Below are 16,799 nucleotides of genomic sequence, written 5' to 3'. Positions count from 1 at the left end.
AGGGATGAAAACCTAATCTGTGTAGCCAGAAAGACCATCTGAGATATCCAAACAGAGCCAGGATTTTAATTAACCTACTGTCAGCAGGAAGTTCAACACACTGCCTTGCACTTAGGCAGCAAAGACCTGCACTGTGTTGACTCAGAATAAGGAGAGAAAATGGTATCAGTGCCATGAGTCTAAAGCCTCCTGGAATAACTGCAGGTTATAGTAATTTTTGTCCCTGTGCCATTCATAATTGAGGACCATGGTCTTCCCCTTCACATTCCCACAGGTTTGTTCAGAGTCAGACTCACAATCACTACACCTAAAAAAACAGAGCAAGATGACAGTTCCTGCTAATGCTAAACTTACTGTGCATGAAGAACTGGAAAGACAGCCCATTTGAGTGAAAGCATTTAGGAAGTACTGTGAAATTGCAAATGCACAGATCTAATTTTTCAAATCACTTGGCTTGCTGTGAAGCAAAGAAAAAAGAATTCAAGCATGTTGAAAAAAGCCATAAAAATAAAAATTAGTTATGTGTAGGAGATTAATGTAAAAAAATTAACAGGACCAGTAGGACAATTAATAGGTCCACTGGTTCATATAATATTTTTTATTTGTAGTTTGTGTCTCTCCCAGTCAGTGAAAATTTCAATGAAGTTGTGGACAACCGAAGTGCCATGACTACTAAATCTCACAGATTTCCAAAAAGAAATTTTGCCAAGGAATAAGGAAATCCCAGAGTTAATTTCTGGCAAAAGAGGAAGCCCTCATCTGCTCTTGCTTGGTCCAAAAGACATGTGGCTGCTTCCTGTTATATAGAGCTATTTCTTAATGCACTGCAAGTTCACATGAAAGGAGAAAAACACAGCCTGAAAGGCACTTGGAATGTGCCCACTTGATGGGCTTGTGAATATCTGATACCTAAATCTGAAATGGCAAAGTCTCAGCTCTCTGATAGGGTTGTACCTCACCCACTGAGGTTTCTCAGGAAGCAGATAAATCCTACATCCCTCCACAGACCAGTGACTCTTACCTTTCTTTGGACCTGCTGTCAGTCATTACTGCACACTTTTAAAATAAATTTCACCTGGCACAACTGAGTATCAGCTAAATTTCCAAACTACTGCTCTAAGCAGGCTGTTGGATGCAAGCTCTGGTTTTGTTCCAGTAGATTAACTCTTACACACAAGGGACATTAAGACACAAAACTGAGTTAATTTTACTGTTAAGACAGCAGCAAGACATCAGTCACTCCTGTGAGGTTTCATGCTATATATTTCATGGTGTCCCAGGTAACATTTGAATGCATTTGTCATGTTCACATTTTACATAGTTTAGCTAAAGTAAAACACTTAAGTAACCCCAGTGAACTAATCAAACTTTCCTCCCCGCTCCTGGGAGATAAAGAAGAATCACTTTATCCCACCACATTAAGGAGAGCCCTCTCCTTGGCTGAAAGTTAATTCACTGTGAGCCTGAAGAGCCTACAAAAGGACTAGAAAGGGTTTTATACACCAAAGAGGAAAAAAAAGTGAACTAAAATTAGACCAATTTATCAGTTTGACAAAATTGGTTTGGTATAGTCTTAGCTCACACACTGCACACCTCTCAAGTTAAGGCACTCCTCAAGAAAATAAGCCTTGGAGATGCAAGCTCTACTCATCACTGCTTCAATTTCTACTGTAAAGAACCTAAAATAATAATGTGAAGGTGAGCATTAAGTACAAAGAGACCAATTATAACTAGCCATAATGAAATGAACTATAATTGCACCATTTTAAGTGATCAGCCTGTTCTCATCTCCTGTTTTCAGAACTGTGGTCAGCTGGCTTCAGAGACCTAGGAAAAAAAGTCCCTGAAGAAAAACAAGCTGTCAGATGTGACTCCATTATAAGGATACCTGCATCCACTAGGAAAGAAGAATTAACTAAACCTTCTAGATGCATGGTTCAAGCCCACTCACCTAGCCAAATCCAACCACTGCTTAATTAGGACAACTGGCAGAGGCAGTGGCTGCAAAAACACCCTGTGAGATTGGCAAAGTCACAATCCAGGGGAAGATCACAGCACCATCCACTGCTGGAAGCTACTGGGGCACAGGAGGGAAGGGAGGCACGAGGCATTCCCAGGAGTCTCAGACACACTGCTCTTGTTTCTGTTGTTTCTTGACAGTGTTTGGAAGGGGTCAGCAGAGCAAGCCTGAACATTTGGCTTGTACATCTGTTTCTCTGTGGCTCTAATGCTCTCTGTAAAAATAGGGGAGGGGAAACCCCAACCCCTCTCCATCATCAGTACAATTGCAACACACACAGTGGCATTTCAGCCAGAGACAGAGAGCCTACAGAAGATATGGAAGCCTCAGTTATTCCAGCAGGGATGGACAGGACTGAATTTGTGCCACAGCACCCAGACAAATCACACAAAGATTAATGGCAGCTACATTTGTTCTCAGAGATTTTAACTGAACATTATCTACATTCAGTGAAAAGTTAAAGCAGGGCTTAAGGTTTACATAAATCTCCCCTTCCCTGATTAAAAAGCCTCTGTTTCAACAGAGCCATGTTTGCTCATGTAGAATGAGCTGAAAGAGGTTCAGTTTGACCTCTGTTTGTGGGAGCACATGCAGCAAAGACCAAGGCTTAACAGGAGCCCTGCAGAGTCCATGGCTGGCATTTGGAGCCCAGGCTGTGCAAAGCCACCAGAGCTGAAACCCTGCCACAACCTCACAGCAAAGCTGTTGGCTGTGCTTTCAAACACCAGACAAGCACTTGGTAAGTGAGACACAACCAGCTCCTCATATTCAAGTGGCTTGAAAATCTCTGAAGCTGCCAGCTTTTCCAGGTGCACAAGTCCTTGCTGCTCAAGAACAAAGTGAAGATGAACAACTGATCCTTGTTTTACTTTTTCGTGCTGAAGTCTTGAGAGCTTGTTGCTTTGTTTGGCTTTGTCTTGTTTTCTAAACTCTAATATATTCAAGATTAGGACTTTATGAAAACCCTACGCTTTCCCACAAAGCACCTTAATTCTGTAAGCTTCAAGAGTGTGAATATTGAGAGCTGAAGTGATTAAGCTGAACTTGTTTATGCTTCTTCATCTGGCAGCCACGGAAACTTCATCCTGTTGTGTTTCTATACACACACACTGACTGACTGACAACTTGCACTGGACTCAAATTTATACACACAGGCCCTGGCACAACAATAGTACAACCCCTAAAATTATATTAGTGCCTGGAATACTAACAGGCTGCAGGGTTATTCATGAGACTGAAAGATTCTTTAACACCTCCAATACACAAATACCAAAATCTTCAGAAGACTTAACTGCATAGAAGAGTCAACTGAAAATATTGCTTCGCCTTTTTTTTTTTTTTAATTAGAAGGTGTACCAAGGATTAGTGCTTTGATCCAAAAAGGCAAAAATGAAAATTCCCAATTCTCAGCCTGTGTCTATGATATTTGTGAAAACAGAAGAGACTGGAGCAAAATGCCTTCAGCTAGCAAGTAGTGCAGTAAAAGTAGAGACAAAAACCAGCTGTAGCAGTTCAAAACCCATCCAGCTCAGCATCTGAGAGCTGACAGCAACTATAAGAAGATGCCAACAGGAAAGTGTAAGATCAGGGTGAGCATATGTTGTTACTTCCCTCTCCAGTACTCCAGCTATCTATGACTCAGGCATCCTCAGAAAAGCTTAGAACCAAAAGCAAAGGAAACACTCACCCCTCACTTCACACAAGCCACGTTTACCAGCAGCTCTGCTTCACGTTCACTCAGCATCGCCCCTGCAGGCTGCGGGCGCGGTTACCGGCAGCGGGCACTTGCACTCACCAGGGCACATAGACACTCACAGCTCTCCCAGGGCACTCACACACTGCCAGGGCACTGCCAGGGCCCTCACACCCTCACAGCACTCACACGGCGTGGCGTGAGGCGCCATGCAGCAGCAGCAGCTGGGCCACGGCCGCGTGCCCGTTCCTGGCGGCGTCGTGCAGCGGCGAGTCGTTCTGGTAGCCCGTGGTGTTCACCAGCGCCCCGTGCTGCAGCAGCAGCTCCACCACCTCCCTGTGCCCGTGGTTACACGCCTCATGCTGTGTGGGAAAAGCCACAGGGGGGAAAAGTCAGGTGAAGCAGAACTCGCAGGAGGATTCCTCTCATGGCAGCGCTCCGAAGATGATGATGCGAGGGTGCTGCATTACATTCCTGACAGGAATTTACCTGGGAACCCAGCACTGAACAAAGGCCAACTGTGTGCAAATTAGACCACAGGGAACAAAACCCTCCAGATTACAGGCTATCAGAAGTATTCTGCAGGAAAGGAAGAAGTCATGGTTGAAAAGAACCTTTTGTTTATTTTCTGTAATTCAATCGAGCAATTTTTTTTCACTCCACTGCTTGATATATTTCCAAACCACTGAGGACATTAGGAACCCATTAAATACAAACATTGTTTTGAATTGATCATTTTCGAGTTATCCCAGCTGTATTTTCTGCATTTGCAGAGTCACAGGCTGATCAATTTCATGGCCTGCCCTCCACCCCAGCAAAGGAGAATGACACCCGGGCAGGTCAGTGGCTGCTGATGAATTCTTTTAACCTTGTTTATCATCACTTCTTCACTTTGCATAATTCTGTCACCTAAATGCATGTGAAGGGAACTAAAATATCAGAGAGGAATGGAGGGATGAAGTGAAATCTGATTGGAAGACAGATGGCAGAAAGAAGCCTTCAACACTCACCAGTGGTGTCCAGCCAGCATTATCTTTGACATTGGGATCTGCCCCATTTTTTAGCAGCTGCTCCACAGCTGCTAAGTCACCCTACACAGGGAAAAAAAAGAATTATGAGAAAGTAATGAAGAAAATACATAGATACAACACAAACTTGAGAGATATCTAATTATAAGTTTAGCTGCAATAAAAATGTAGTGACATAAGCCTTCCACGTAGATATTGTCAGGATAACAAAAGCTCAACTGACCAGGAGACCAGAGTTAATCACTGCTGTTCATTTAGAACCACCCACACATTTTACACAAATACGTATTTCTAGATAAAAACTATGCATGTAACAGAGCTAATTCAAAATAAATGGAAAAGTTTGCACTAATTGCAGTATGTTCACCACAGTCAAACTGCAAGGATTAAAGTCGGGAACATTTATTGAGAATTTCTTCATCCTTCAGACTGGATTTTTTTCAAGTTAATCAAAGTAACTGTCTGAAAACACAGGTGAAATAAATTAATAAGCTTGACAAGCTTCTAGAAATTGGTTTTCCACGATAGGAAAAGAGTTTTATTTAACACTGCAATTACTACTTTATGTTGAATCTCACTGACACTTTCTCTGACAGTTATCTACCAAAATAGTTTTAATTTGCTTTTTGGAAAAATGCTATACTCAGCTTTCACTGTAAGCAAGGAGGTGTGGAAAGGGTGGAAACTGATGCAGAGCCTAAGGAAAAGAGGCTGAATAGAGATGAGGCAAAGGAAGCAAAAGGGCAGAATTTGTGAATCAGAGGTTTTGACACCCTGAAAAGCAAAGCTGGTAATAAGATTGGAGCATATCCAGATGCAGCTATAAATAGGTAAGGAGAAGGTGCCTGTGGAAGCTGAGGCAAGGAGATCTCTGCAGTGCAGGCCTCAATTCTTATTGTTTTAGGCAAAATAAAGTGTTTCAAGACAACTGCTGACACTTTGCCTAGACCAGGGTACTAAGATCCCAAATGAAGAGAATAATAAAACTGGTATGTAGCTCTTGCCAAGGCCAAATATACAATATAAAAAAAGATCTGAAAGAGAGAAAATTAATCCATGATATATACCAAGTTCAATGCCTTTAAGCAGTGGAAAGTCAAGGAATTTCTAGGTGCTACTCACAGCAAGCATTGGAAAAGGTGAGAGAATATTATATTAACCTTTAAATACAATAAAAACAAACTTAATCCAATATTGCTACCAAGAAACTCTTTGAAAAAACAAAACACCTTTAATCTTTACTCTTTAAGTTAAAAAAATACTAAGACAGACTGCTCTGCAAAAATAAATCCAGCAAGCAACAACTGTAAACTCAAAATTCACCGAAATAAATGCTGAGACGCACTGGCTTTACAACCATCAAGCAAATTAACACATCAGAGATAAATTTCATGCATTACATTCAGAGTCTAGATGTCCCAGCAAAATGTTACCTTTCAAAGCAATTAAAGGATTCTAGCAGCAGCATATTCTTGATGGTTGCAAGGTAGCAGGCATAGATCAAACCTGAGGAGTTATTCACAGGCAGCCAAGACAGCGCTCAGCATTAAGATCCTTCCCAACAGAGGGAACACACAATTATCTATAATGAGCGAGAGCTGAGCTTATCATTTAAAGTTCAGTTTGCAAACATGTACTGCAAAGGGTTTGACATTTCAGGAGTGCTGCTTTAAAGCAGCAAGCACAGCTAATAATTTGTGTGGGCATCAGATAGTATCACAGCTTTTCAGATCAGTTATGTGAGCATTGATTTGTAAAACATTGTTGTGGCTTCATCAAAGGAAACGGTGCTGGTGTGGACACCAGGAGTGACAACATCCCTGACTTAAATCCAGGCCCACGTCAAAATTAGAAAATTGGTGTTTTGCTGCTTACAGAAGATAAATATTGTCATCATGTCATCTGTAAATGCAACCTGGTTCCTACAACCAGCACTGAGCACTGAGAGTGACAGCAAGGAGGGAGAGCTGTCATGAGCTGTGCAGTGACTGCATGGGGGCTGCCAATCAGGATTACAAGAGAGATGTTAACAAAACACAGCCAGGAGAATGTGCCTTTGGTGTCCTCAGAGGCTCTTCAGTCAGCCACCATAAGGTGAACATTTAGCTAAAAAAAGCAGGAGTAGAAATTTCAAGCAGCAGATCATTAATAGACATGTTATCAAGTCCCTCCTGCAAGGAGGATCACAATCACAGAATCATTTTGGTTGGACAAGACCTAGAAGATCATCAAATCCAACCACAGCTGCCTCTGACATTTGCCTGGATCTTCCAGAGGCTGATACCAGGTTAAGATGACAAGTCAAGCCAAATAACTGTGATCCAATAATTTTTAAAAAGTGGCTTAGTTATTTTTTACATTGGCCACTTCTGTCGAAGTTGATGGAATTACTAACATTTATAAGCTAATAAATGCTTTGCTAAACTCTTAAACAAGAAAGAGTAAGGAGCACACAGGTGCAAATCCCAGACACAAACATGTCAATTCCCTATCTTCCCTCCGAAAGAGAGTGGAAGAAACTACAGCTGTTAGTATGGAATGACTAATTCCAACATGCTGCATGAAGATGTGCTTTGACTAATGCTGAAATTAATTTTGCACATTTAGTTCCTTAGGTATATTTGATGCAGCAGGAGAATCACCAGTCTGCACCAAGAAGCCATAACCAGGGGACACAAGGAGAGACCCTCTTAGATGCCTGCAGCAACAGAGGGGAAAAGTTAAGTGGAGACACTTCTTGTTCAGAAAAGGAGAACAAGGCAAACAGCAGGTAGGAAAATGCTCCTACCATTAAGAATTCACAGGCAGGTGTTTGTTTTGAAATCTAATTATCAATGAAGGATTACATCCAGCTCTTGAAAAGGCAGGAGCTACTGCAGAATGCAGAACTATCCACTCGGAACAAACAAAGCTCAGGCCATTTCACGCTCACAACAAAGCTCAGCTGTAGTGACAAGGCAGCACAGGCACGGCTTTGCTCCTCCTCGGCAGCGCAGCTCCCGGAGCTGGGCAAAGGGAGAAGCAGGAAAGGCGCTGGGGCCATCTGTTGGCAGAGCTGGAGCCGGCAGTAGATGAGACAGAGGAACATTTACAGGGCTTTAGCACTTCCTCCTCCCAAGGAGAATTTCGTTCCTGCAGCCACGGCTGGCATAAGACCAGAAAACCATCTCTACTTGGCTTACACAAGGTTGTTGGAGGGTTTTTTCCTTTTCCCTCAAGTCCTGAATGTAATATAAATGGTTAAGAACTGCAAGTGGCCTTTAGTCCTATTTTACAGGTTGTTTTTTTTTTTCCATTTTGCCCTTTACAACTTCCATTAATGAAGGTGTTTTTCTCTGAAAAGTCAAATTACTAAATAAATGAAAACTTATTCTACCAGAAAACATATTCTACCAGTTAATGAGAGAGATCCAACAAATTAGGACAGTACATGAAGATGAAGCTAAAAAGCTGTACTCCTTCAACCAAATATTTCTTCTTTTATTTACAAATTTAATCAAGCAACTTCCATCTTCAGGTCAAACAAATGAACCAAAAAGATCCCCTTTCAAACACAATGCCATTTGCTTGTTTAAGCTCTGGGGGAGCTAGATTATCTACAACTCATAAATGGCCAAGGAGGACAAATATGCATTAAAGAGCTTATATGAATTGTGAACTGCAAGTTTCTCACCTCAAAATCCTCCAAATGAACTCCCTACACAGCAGACCATTCCCTAACAACAAACATACAAGAAGCTATGCTTAATCTTTAATACAGAGAAAATATGCAAGAAGTTACACAGCCTCAGAAACAAGACAAGCAGCAACCAAGCAGTCTTGAAAAAGAAATGGTAATTTGTTTCCAGGCTTCCAAATCAGCACTTGGGAAGATGGATTGCTTTGACTCAGGGCCAGTTTCCATATTCTCAAGTCCTGCATTAGAAACCATTGCACTATTTCCTATTTGCCCTGACCTCCTCTCTCCAGGAGGGGAGGTGTTCCTCTGTGACCCATCTCTCAGCCATGGCACATCCAGACCCAGCACCAAAGGCAAGGCAGTGCACAGCTGACTAGGTCAGACACCTGGAAACAAGATTTAAAAGCCATGCTGCTGTTTGCCATCACATGCTCACAAAACCACACCATCTTCTCTGCTCTCCTTCCTGACGTGTCATTAACTGGTAACAAAGCAATAAAAGGAGCACTCTCACAGGCTCAGAAGGAATTATTTTACTGTGCTAATTATAACGACCATGAAGAGTCCAGCACAGCAGGCTGGCCATGGGTGAAGCCTTTCTGTGAGCCCTCCTGAGAGAGCAAGGAGGGAAAGCTATCATGAGCTGAGAAAACTAAAGGGTCCCTGGAACAGGAGGCAACCAAAACTGCTCCAAATAGAACCTTTCTTGAGAACCATTTTGATTTCATTGAAATAATAACTAGTAGTAGTACTAAATGGGGACAATCCTTCAGAATCATTATAAACAGCATAACACTCTTAAGTTTTCATGCCTGCTAACCTCTTTTATGATCTCTTTCAAATAAGAAAAAAAAGGGATTGTTCAATTAACTTTAATTAAATTCTGGGTATTAGACCCTAACAGCTAATGAAAATAAAACAGATTTGTTTTTATAACCAATGAAGTCCCAGAGAATTCGACTTCATTTTACTTTGGGGGAGGGTGGCAGCTACAAGTCAATTTCCCTTTACACACATGGAAAAACATTACTGGCTGTGTACAACAAGAAAAATAAAATTGCCCATAAAATGAAACTGGAAGAGAAATGCTTCTTTCAGAAAAAAAAAAAATCACAATTAATTTGAACAAAAAAAAAAAACAAACCAGCAACCAAACCCAAACCAACAAATCTGAACCCCACAATGAAAATACACAAAGAGGATAAAGCCTGCTATTTTCAAGACCAGTTTGACAAAATACTTTTATCAGTTCATCCAGGGCTCCTGCAAGTTAAAAGATCATAACCAAGGGATCACTTTCCTCGTGTTATTTTAGTTCTTTTTCAAAGCAAACTTTGGGATCACCCTGAAGCCCTACCTAGCTACACAAGCCTTTGCTAATGAGCACCTCAATGAGCATGGAGCTGCTGCATAAAAACCACAGCAGAACTAATGAGGAACAGAAGCCATTTCCCACTTCAGCTCAATAATTATAAACATCAAAAGACAACAGTGAAAGAAACTCACACAGAGGACTGAAAAAGCCCATCCCACTGCCCACACTCCAGCTGGAAGTCAGGTTTTTTTTTTGGCTGTAGCAACACCAGTAAGGAGTGCCAGCAACACCACTGAACTTCAATAATCAAAACACGTTTATCATCCATTCTGTCTACAGCATGAATTGTTTAATTTTTCATTTATCATCAAAATGCTTTGCAATGTAACCTTATTGGTACATCACCAATATGCCAATATTCCAAGTCTCAACAAGCTGCAGGGATGCTGTTTCCTCAGATGAAATACCTGTGTTCCAAAGAAGCATCAGGCATATTGCTGGAAACCATACCTGTGTGAAAACTTGTCAGGGCAGATCCATTTTTTTCAGAACCAGTCAGTCATGACTGCATTCATTACAAATTCCCAGAAAATCATGGAAGGGTAATTTGTAAACAGTGTTTTAATGAAGAGAAATATGCAGGACTTATGACAAGAGGTAACAAGAGATCTCTCCTTCAAAGCTCTCGAGTCCTGTGAGGACAACATTTCATTTTCTCTCCCCTAATTCCATATTAATGACATCAAATATGAGATTTGAACTCGACTCAGCTCAGCTGACACTTCCATTTAAAAAGGTCTCGTGCAGCAGGAGTGGCTTATTACAATGCCTTTGAAAGAGGACAGAGTTATTTATCAAGAACAGCCTCTGTCTCACCAGACAGAAGTGCTGTATAAATGTCAGGTGCTTATAGAGGAATCAATTCTTCCACTATATGCAGTTTATTAACCACACAGCATTTGTATTATATGATTTAGCACAAAGCACATTTAAATTGCCAGACTACAAACTCTTTGAAATGACCTCTCAGAAGGGAGCTGCCGTGAGTGCATCTGATGAGTGGGATGTGTTTTACCAGCTCTCACAAAGTAATGGGCAAGGACAGCCCCTGCAAAGAGCAAAGCCATGAAGTTCTACCACACCAGGAACTGGTTAAGATATTAACAGCACAATGAGTGATAGCTGTTATTCCAAGAATTATATTGGCCTTCCATAAAACTGAGAACACCCCAACTCTGCCTCCCCCCTCCATGCATAGGGCTCAGCATGGAAATCAGGGGTGCAGCTCCTCATTCCCCCTGAGCCAACACTTACATAATGTTAACCAATGTTTCACCGAGTTATCTTCATGCACATAACTCAGACCTTGTCCTGGCTGAGTTACCAGCTCAGACTGAACTCATCAAGGTTACTCAGTGAGGTCTGAAATACTTCCTAAACTCCTTATGACAAATCAGAGACAGCTTTCTGGCACACAAGGCCAAAACATTAAAATGCTTATCACTTCCTAGAACTCACAGGTGTAACTGACACAGTAATGCTTTGAGTTTCCAAGTACAATCATCTTTGATCATTCAAACAGTCATTTCTTTATGAAATCAGAGAATCAGGTTGGAAACTTCCCAATAAACCTAGAAGAAAAAGATCACAAAATAAGATTTCCCTCCCCAAAATAAGATGTTCTGAAGTAATCGGTTTCCAGAATATTTTTAAACAACATTGTCTTTTTAAACCTCTGCTTAAAGCTGAGCTAGAAGGTGATGGTCCTACCTTGATGGAAGCAATATGGAGCAAAGTCTCTCCCTTGTAATTTCTTCTGGCAATTGCGTTGACTCCAGGGGATTTCAACACAGAAGGACTGAGTGGTGTTGCAAGTTGACTGCAAGTCTTGGAAGTGGATGGGGTAGAGGGAGATTCTGAAAATGAAGAACTGTTGATTGCCTGAAGGGCTGCAGATCTTGTCTTCATTCCAGTGTCAGAGAGTTTGGATGCAGAGGAAGGAATCTGAGCTGGTGTCTGTTCAGTGGCTGGGGAGGTGGGGGAGCCCTGCAGTGACTCCCCTAAGCCATCAGCCTGCCTGCCTGCCTTCCCAGGAATGCCCCCCTCACTTCTCCTTGCTCTTTTAGACTGAGGAGTACCCTGAAGGCTGCATTGCTCCCTTCCACGTTTCAAAGGTGTAACTTCATTTGCTATTGTCAGCAATGTCTCTGCAGCACCATTGTTTTCTTTGCTATCTCGTGCAGAGCACACAACCTCACTGCTGCCTTTCTTTTCTGGGGATTCTACCTGTGGTGGAACTTCCACATCTTCTGTGTTTTTGCTGGAGTCAGCTTCCTTTACAGACTCCTGCTGAGGCCTTTCTTCAGGGCTCTCTGGTTCCTCAGTACACAGCACTACTGGTTGACTGCAGATGGTCACACACTTTTCCTTGGGAGCCTTCTCAGCTTTTTTCTGCTCAGGTTTCTCTAAGCTCCACTCTTTGTTGATGTCTGCTAGATGTTTCTTCTTCATCTTCTTAATCTGTCTCTGAGTTGGTCTTTTTGTTGGCTTAGAGGGCTTTTCATGAGGAGGGGAAGGAAAGAAATCATAAACTGAAGATGTGTCTTGACCAAGGTCATTGCTTTTAGTGCCAGCCTGACTCCTGTTCACGACACATCGAATCTTCTCTGAGGCCTTTCTTCAGGGCTCTCTGGTTCCTCAGTACACAGCACTACTGGTTGACTGCAGATGGTCACACACTTTTCCTTGGGAGCCTTCTCAGCTTTTTTCTGCTCAGGTTTCTCTAAGCTCCACTCTTTGTTGATGTCTGCTAGATGTTTCTTCTTCATCTTCTTAATCTGTCTCTGAGTTGGTCTTTTTGTTGGCTTAGAGGGCTTTTCATGAGGAGGGGAAGGAAAGAAATCATAAACTGAAGATGTGTCTTGACCAAGGTCATTGCTTTTAGTGCCTGACTCCCGAGTCCTGTTCACGACACATCGAATCTTCCTGCTTCTTGGGCTGAACCACATTTTTATCTGCTCCTTCTTGCTCTTCTTTTCCAACTCCGAGTCAGTCGGTGTGCATGTATCTTCTGCTGAATCTAAGTGCATGAGGAAAGGGTAAAAATAATTAGGAGTACTCTTCACAACCTCACAAAGCAAAAAGAGATCATAACAACTGTAAGAATTGATGAAGTGTTACTAAATACAATCTATGAGTGCCTTCACTTCTTCTGAGAAGACACACAGAGTGACTTTAAAAGCCCTGGCAAGGTCACCCTTCTGAGAAGACACATACAGTGACTTTAAGAGCCCTGGCCAGGCCATGTGCCACTCTGGAGCTCAGAGATCCCAGTGCAGCAACAGCTATTAGAGGGCTTTTCATGAGGAGGGGAAGGAAAGAAATCATAAACTGAAGATGTGTCTTGACCAAGGTCATTGCTTTTAGTGCCTGACTCCCGAGTCCTGTTCACGACACATCGAATCTTCCTGCTTCTTGGGCTGAACCACATTTTTATCTGCTCCTTCTTGCTCTTCTTTTCCAACTCCGAGTCAGTCGGTGTGCATGTATCTTCTGCTGAATCTAAGTGCATGAGGAAAGGGTAAAAATAATTAGGAGTACTCTTCACAACCTCACAAAGCAAAAAGAGATCATAACAACTGTAAGAATTGATGAAGTGTTACTAAATACAATCTATGAGTGCCTTCACTTCTTCTGAGAAGACACATATAGTGACTTTAAAAGCCCTGGCAAGGTCACCCTTCTGAGGAGACACATACAGTGACTTTAAAAGCCCTGGCAAGGTCACCCTTCTGAGAAGACACATACAGTGACTTTAAGAGCCCTGGCCAGGCCATGTGCCACTCTGGAGCTCAGAGATCCCAGTGCAGCAACAGCTATCCAGCAGGCAAGTGAGCATCCTGGCAGAGAAATTCCTTCAGCAGTCTGGGTTCACAACACAGCAGAGTTCTGGCCAGGTCAGAAAAGGACAGAGGTTGGTTTTCTCACTAAGTTTTCCTTGGAAATTGGTTCAACAAAGAGGCATGTGCATACACAAAAGACCACAGAAACAATTTTCTAAAAGGGTATTACAGTTCATCCAAAGATGGAAAGGAAAAATAGCTGTAAGCAAGCAAAAACAATATCCTTATAAAAATGTCAAACATTCCCGAGAAATTTTGACTGATTCCACAGCTATAGCAGATGAACCAGTGGAATAGATATAGAAAATCTGTAAGCAATTGTGTCCTGCCATTTGATCCTTTACCACTGGGTAGTAAATAATTTCAAGGGAGCTAAGCATTTTGATGATGTCAAACATTTCTTTAAAAATATGCAGTGGAGCAATTGTATAAATCACACCATACAGCACATTACAAATCAATGACCAGGATGAGGCAGGAATATCCTGTACTCCCAGCACATGAAATAACAGTTGAGAACAAGGACTGAGGACATAAATACTGTCTTCAATGGCTTAAGAATAAATTAAGGAGTATAAAGTGACCTCAAAGTTAGGCACTAATTTAATTTGACGGGGTTTTTTGACACAAAAGAACCATAGCAGATTTTTTACCAATCCCTTCATTCTGAACTGGGGTTATTTTAGGTTATTTGGACAAGTCCTCCAAAGTAAATGCACAACTCATTCTTCCTGTTGCCTCAAACCTCTGGGACTACCACTCACAAAAGTCTTGGTGATTTATAACAATCAAACACAAAAACCAATATTAATTTTGTTTTGAAGCAGCACTAAGACCAAGATTAGAAGGGAGGGGAGGGTTTTAAGCATTCCTGAAATAAACAATACCAAGTCTCAGTTTTTAAAATGACAGACACTCACTGCAACAATCTATCACTTTCACTTCAGTGCATTAAGTTTCTATGGCTAATTTATTATCTCTATACTTGCTCTTCTATTTTTAGTGTTAGTAACTACAGCCAGTTTTTCAGAGCAAGCTGGGATAAACTCATAGTGACAAACACACTAGTTCCAATCCCCTAGTCACAAAAAAGTGCTTTTGAAACTCCACTTAAAAGAGAACTGTGCAGCTAGTAATTCAACACTAAAACAGACATTCACACTTGTCTTTTAAAGCAATGTTGCAAAGTTAAATGTTTCCTTAATCTTGATTTTAATTACCCTACTTACCCCTCGAATTAAATCCTGTTACATGTTAGATTCAGCCAGAGGAATATGCAAGCCATCAGACCAAAAGTGTCATTAAGAATACAGCTTGAAGCTAGTTAATCAATCATTTAGGCATCTAAAGATAATCATCAAGTACAGAACTGCAGCTATTTGGTTTTCCTCTAAGGCTGGGCTTGGTGCAAACAAGAAAAAAGCACTGAAATGGAGACTGAAATCTCAGAACTAGCTAGCCTTGAAAACATCTCCAATCTCATTCTGACAATAACATCTAAAAAAGGGAAGATCTTGATTGCAAACAGATGCAAAATATAAAGCACAAGTTACTATTTACTCATCTTGCCAGTGTTTACACAAACTAGCAGATTTCCTTCTAAAATATTTACCTTCCTAAAAGTATCACCCATCCCCAAGTAAAGAGAAAGAATAAAATCGGCTTGCAGAAGTAATTTGTGCAACAATTTTGTGATGGCCAGAATTCTTTTTGATGTGTATAGCACAGCAAGACTTTAAAGTCCAAGTGACAAATTCAATCAAAGGCACTGTCCTTCAGAAGTATGATCTAAAGCAGCAGAACACAATGAAGCATTTCCACTGGATGTACCGCTTCTGGCAGCAGGAAAGCCTGTGGAAAATCCACCACCAGGCTTCCTGAACTGATCTGTTCATTGGATTAAAAGATGCCCATATCCTCACAAAGGGACCCACCCCATCCAGAGGCCAGCCCTGCACACCCAGGGGAGGAAACTGCATTTTCTGCTACCCCTCCATTTCCAAAGGGTACAAGGTGGGGAGCCCAAGCAACTTGGACAAATGGCCAATATACCCTCCCTGAAAATCAAATCTTTTGATGGACCCAGAGCCGTGAGAGAGAGAAATAAAGAGGGGAGATGCAGAGCCAAGAAGCTGAAAGGAAGTTCTTATGATTTAATAAGTAAATGTTAATTTATATAAAGAGGGTATTATCTGGTGGCTAAGTTCATTCAGTTAAAGTACCTTCAGAGAAAATTGCTCACAATAAAATCAATCCCAATGAATTCTCTGCTGTCTCTGAGTTTGAAGCCAGAGTTTGGATCTCAACAGGATCAAAAAAATTACTATTATGATTTTGATTTAATTGTCTTTTTAATACACAAGTGTCCTCACAAAAATTTTCAGAGAGGCATTTAGACAAGGTAAATCAGTAGAGCATTCCTTATTAATTCTAGATTTTAAGCATCTGCAATAGCATAAGGAGCATCCACAATAACAGCATTAGAATCAGCCTATAATAAACGGAGTAAATTTAGTCTCTATTACCAATTAAACGTAACATTCAAACACACAATGTACTAACTGCATTATTTCTAAATTAGAGTTATTTGCACGTAATAAGCACAAGTTTCTCAATGCTGACATTTAATAGAGTTGGATTTCTTAAGTGTTAAAAGGGTTGAGAGTACACAAAAATACCAGGAGATGGTCATGCCTTGCAACTAGAGCTCCATCTCCAAGTTCTGCTGTAGTGCAATAGCAGGCTAGTGCAGGGGGGAAAAAAGGAGCAATTAGAAAATGTGGTTTAGCTATCATTAATCTGCATCAAAGGAATATAATGATGCACATTGTGTGCCTTTCAAATTATTCTCTATTACGGGTTTCAGAAGAGAAGTTGAGAAATCTCTTTGACAAACTAGTCCCTTATTAAAAATCAAAGGGAAGAGCTTTGGTACCATCTGTGCAACATTAGTGCCTTCACTGAAGGGTGATTATTTTGCAAGTTGAGCATTCAGCACCGAAGGGGAAAGGGAGAAATTCCAGCTATTCAAAACTTAATCTTCAGATGTTATGAAAAATGTCACAGCAGCCGTGAAATGCAATGTAATCTGTTACAACAGGAGTTCCAGTTGGATGTTTCCAGTAAATGTGAAACAGAGTCAGGATACCATAAAGGCTGATT

At 41.2% G+C, this 16,799-nt stretch overlaps 1 protein-coding gene across 4 annotated transcripts in view; it reads right to left on the bottom strand.

Moving 5' to 3' along the window:
* The window catches only part of BARD1 (BRCA1 associated RING domain 1), a 42,249-nt gene that overhangs the window by 18,363 nt on the left and 7,087 nt on the right, over positions 1-16,799 (bottom strand). For all 4 annotated transcript variants that reach the window (XM_039728807.1, XM_039728806.1, XM_039728809.1 and 1 more), the window contains 4 exons: positions 13,204-13,296; positions 11,506-12,401; positions 4,724-4,804; positions 3,903-4,075 (listed from right to left, as the gene is read on the bottom strand). In XM_039728807.1, the coding sequence (XP_039584741.1) occupies positions 3,903-4,075; positions 4,724-4,804; positions 11,506-12,401; positions 13,204-13,296 (1,243 nt within the window). The remainder of the gene's footprint in view (positions 1-3,902; positions 4,076-4,723; positions 4,805-11,505; positions 12,402-13,203; positions 13,297-16,799) is intronic.

Source organism: Passer montanus, unplaced genomic scaffold (assembly GCF_014805655.1).
Source record: "Passer montanus isolate IOZ18808 unplaced genomic scaffold, ASM1480565v1 scaffold66, whole genome shotgun sequence".
Taxonomy (NCBI): domain Eukaryota; kingdom Metazoa; phylum Chordata; class Aves; order Passeriformes; family Passeridae; genus Passer; species Passer montanus.
The sequence above is the reverse complement of the archived record's forward strand: the minus strand, read 5'-3'. Positions and strand labels throughout refer to the sequence as shown.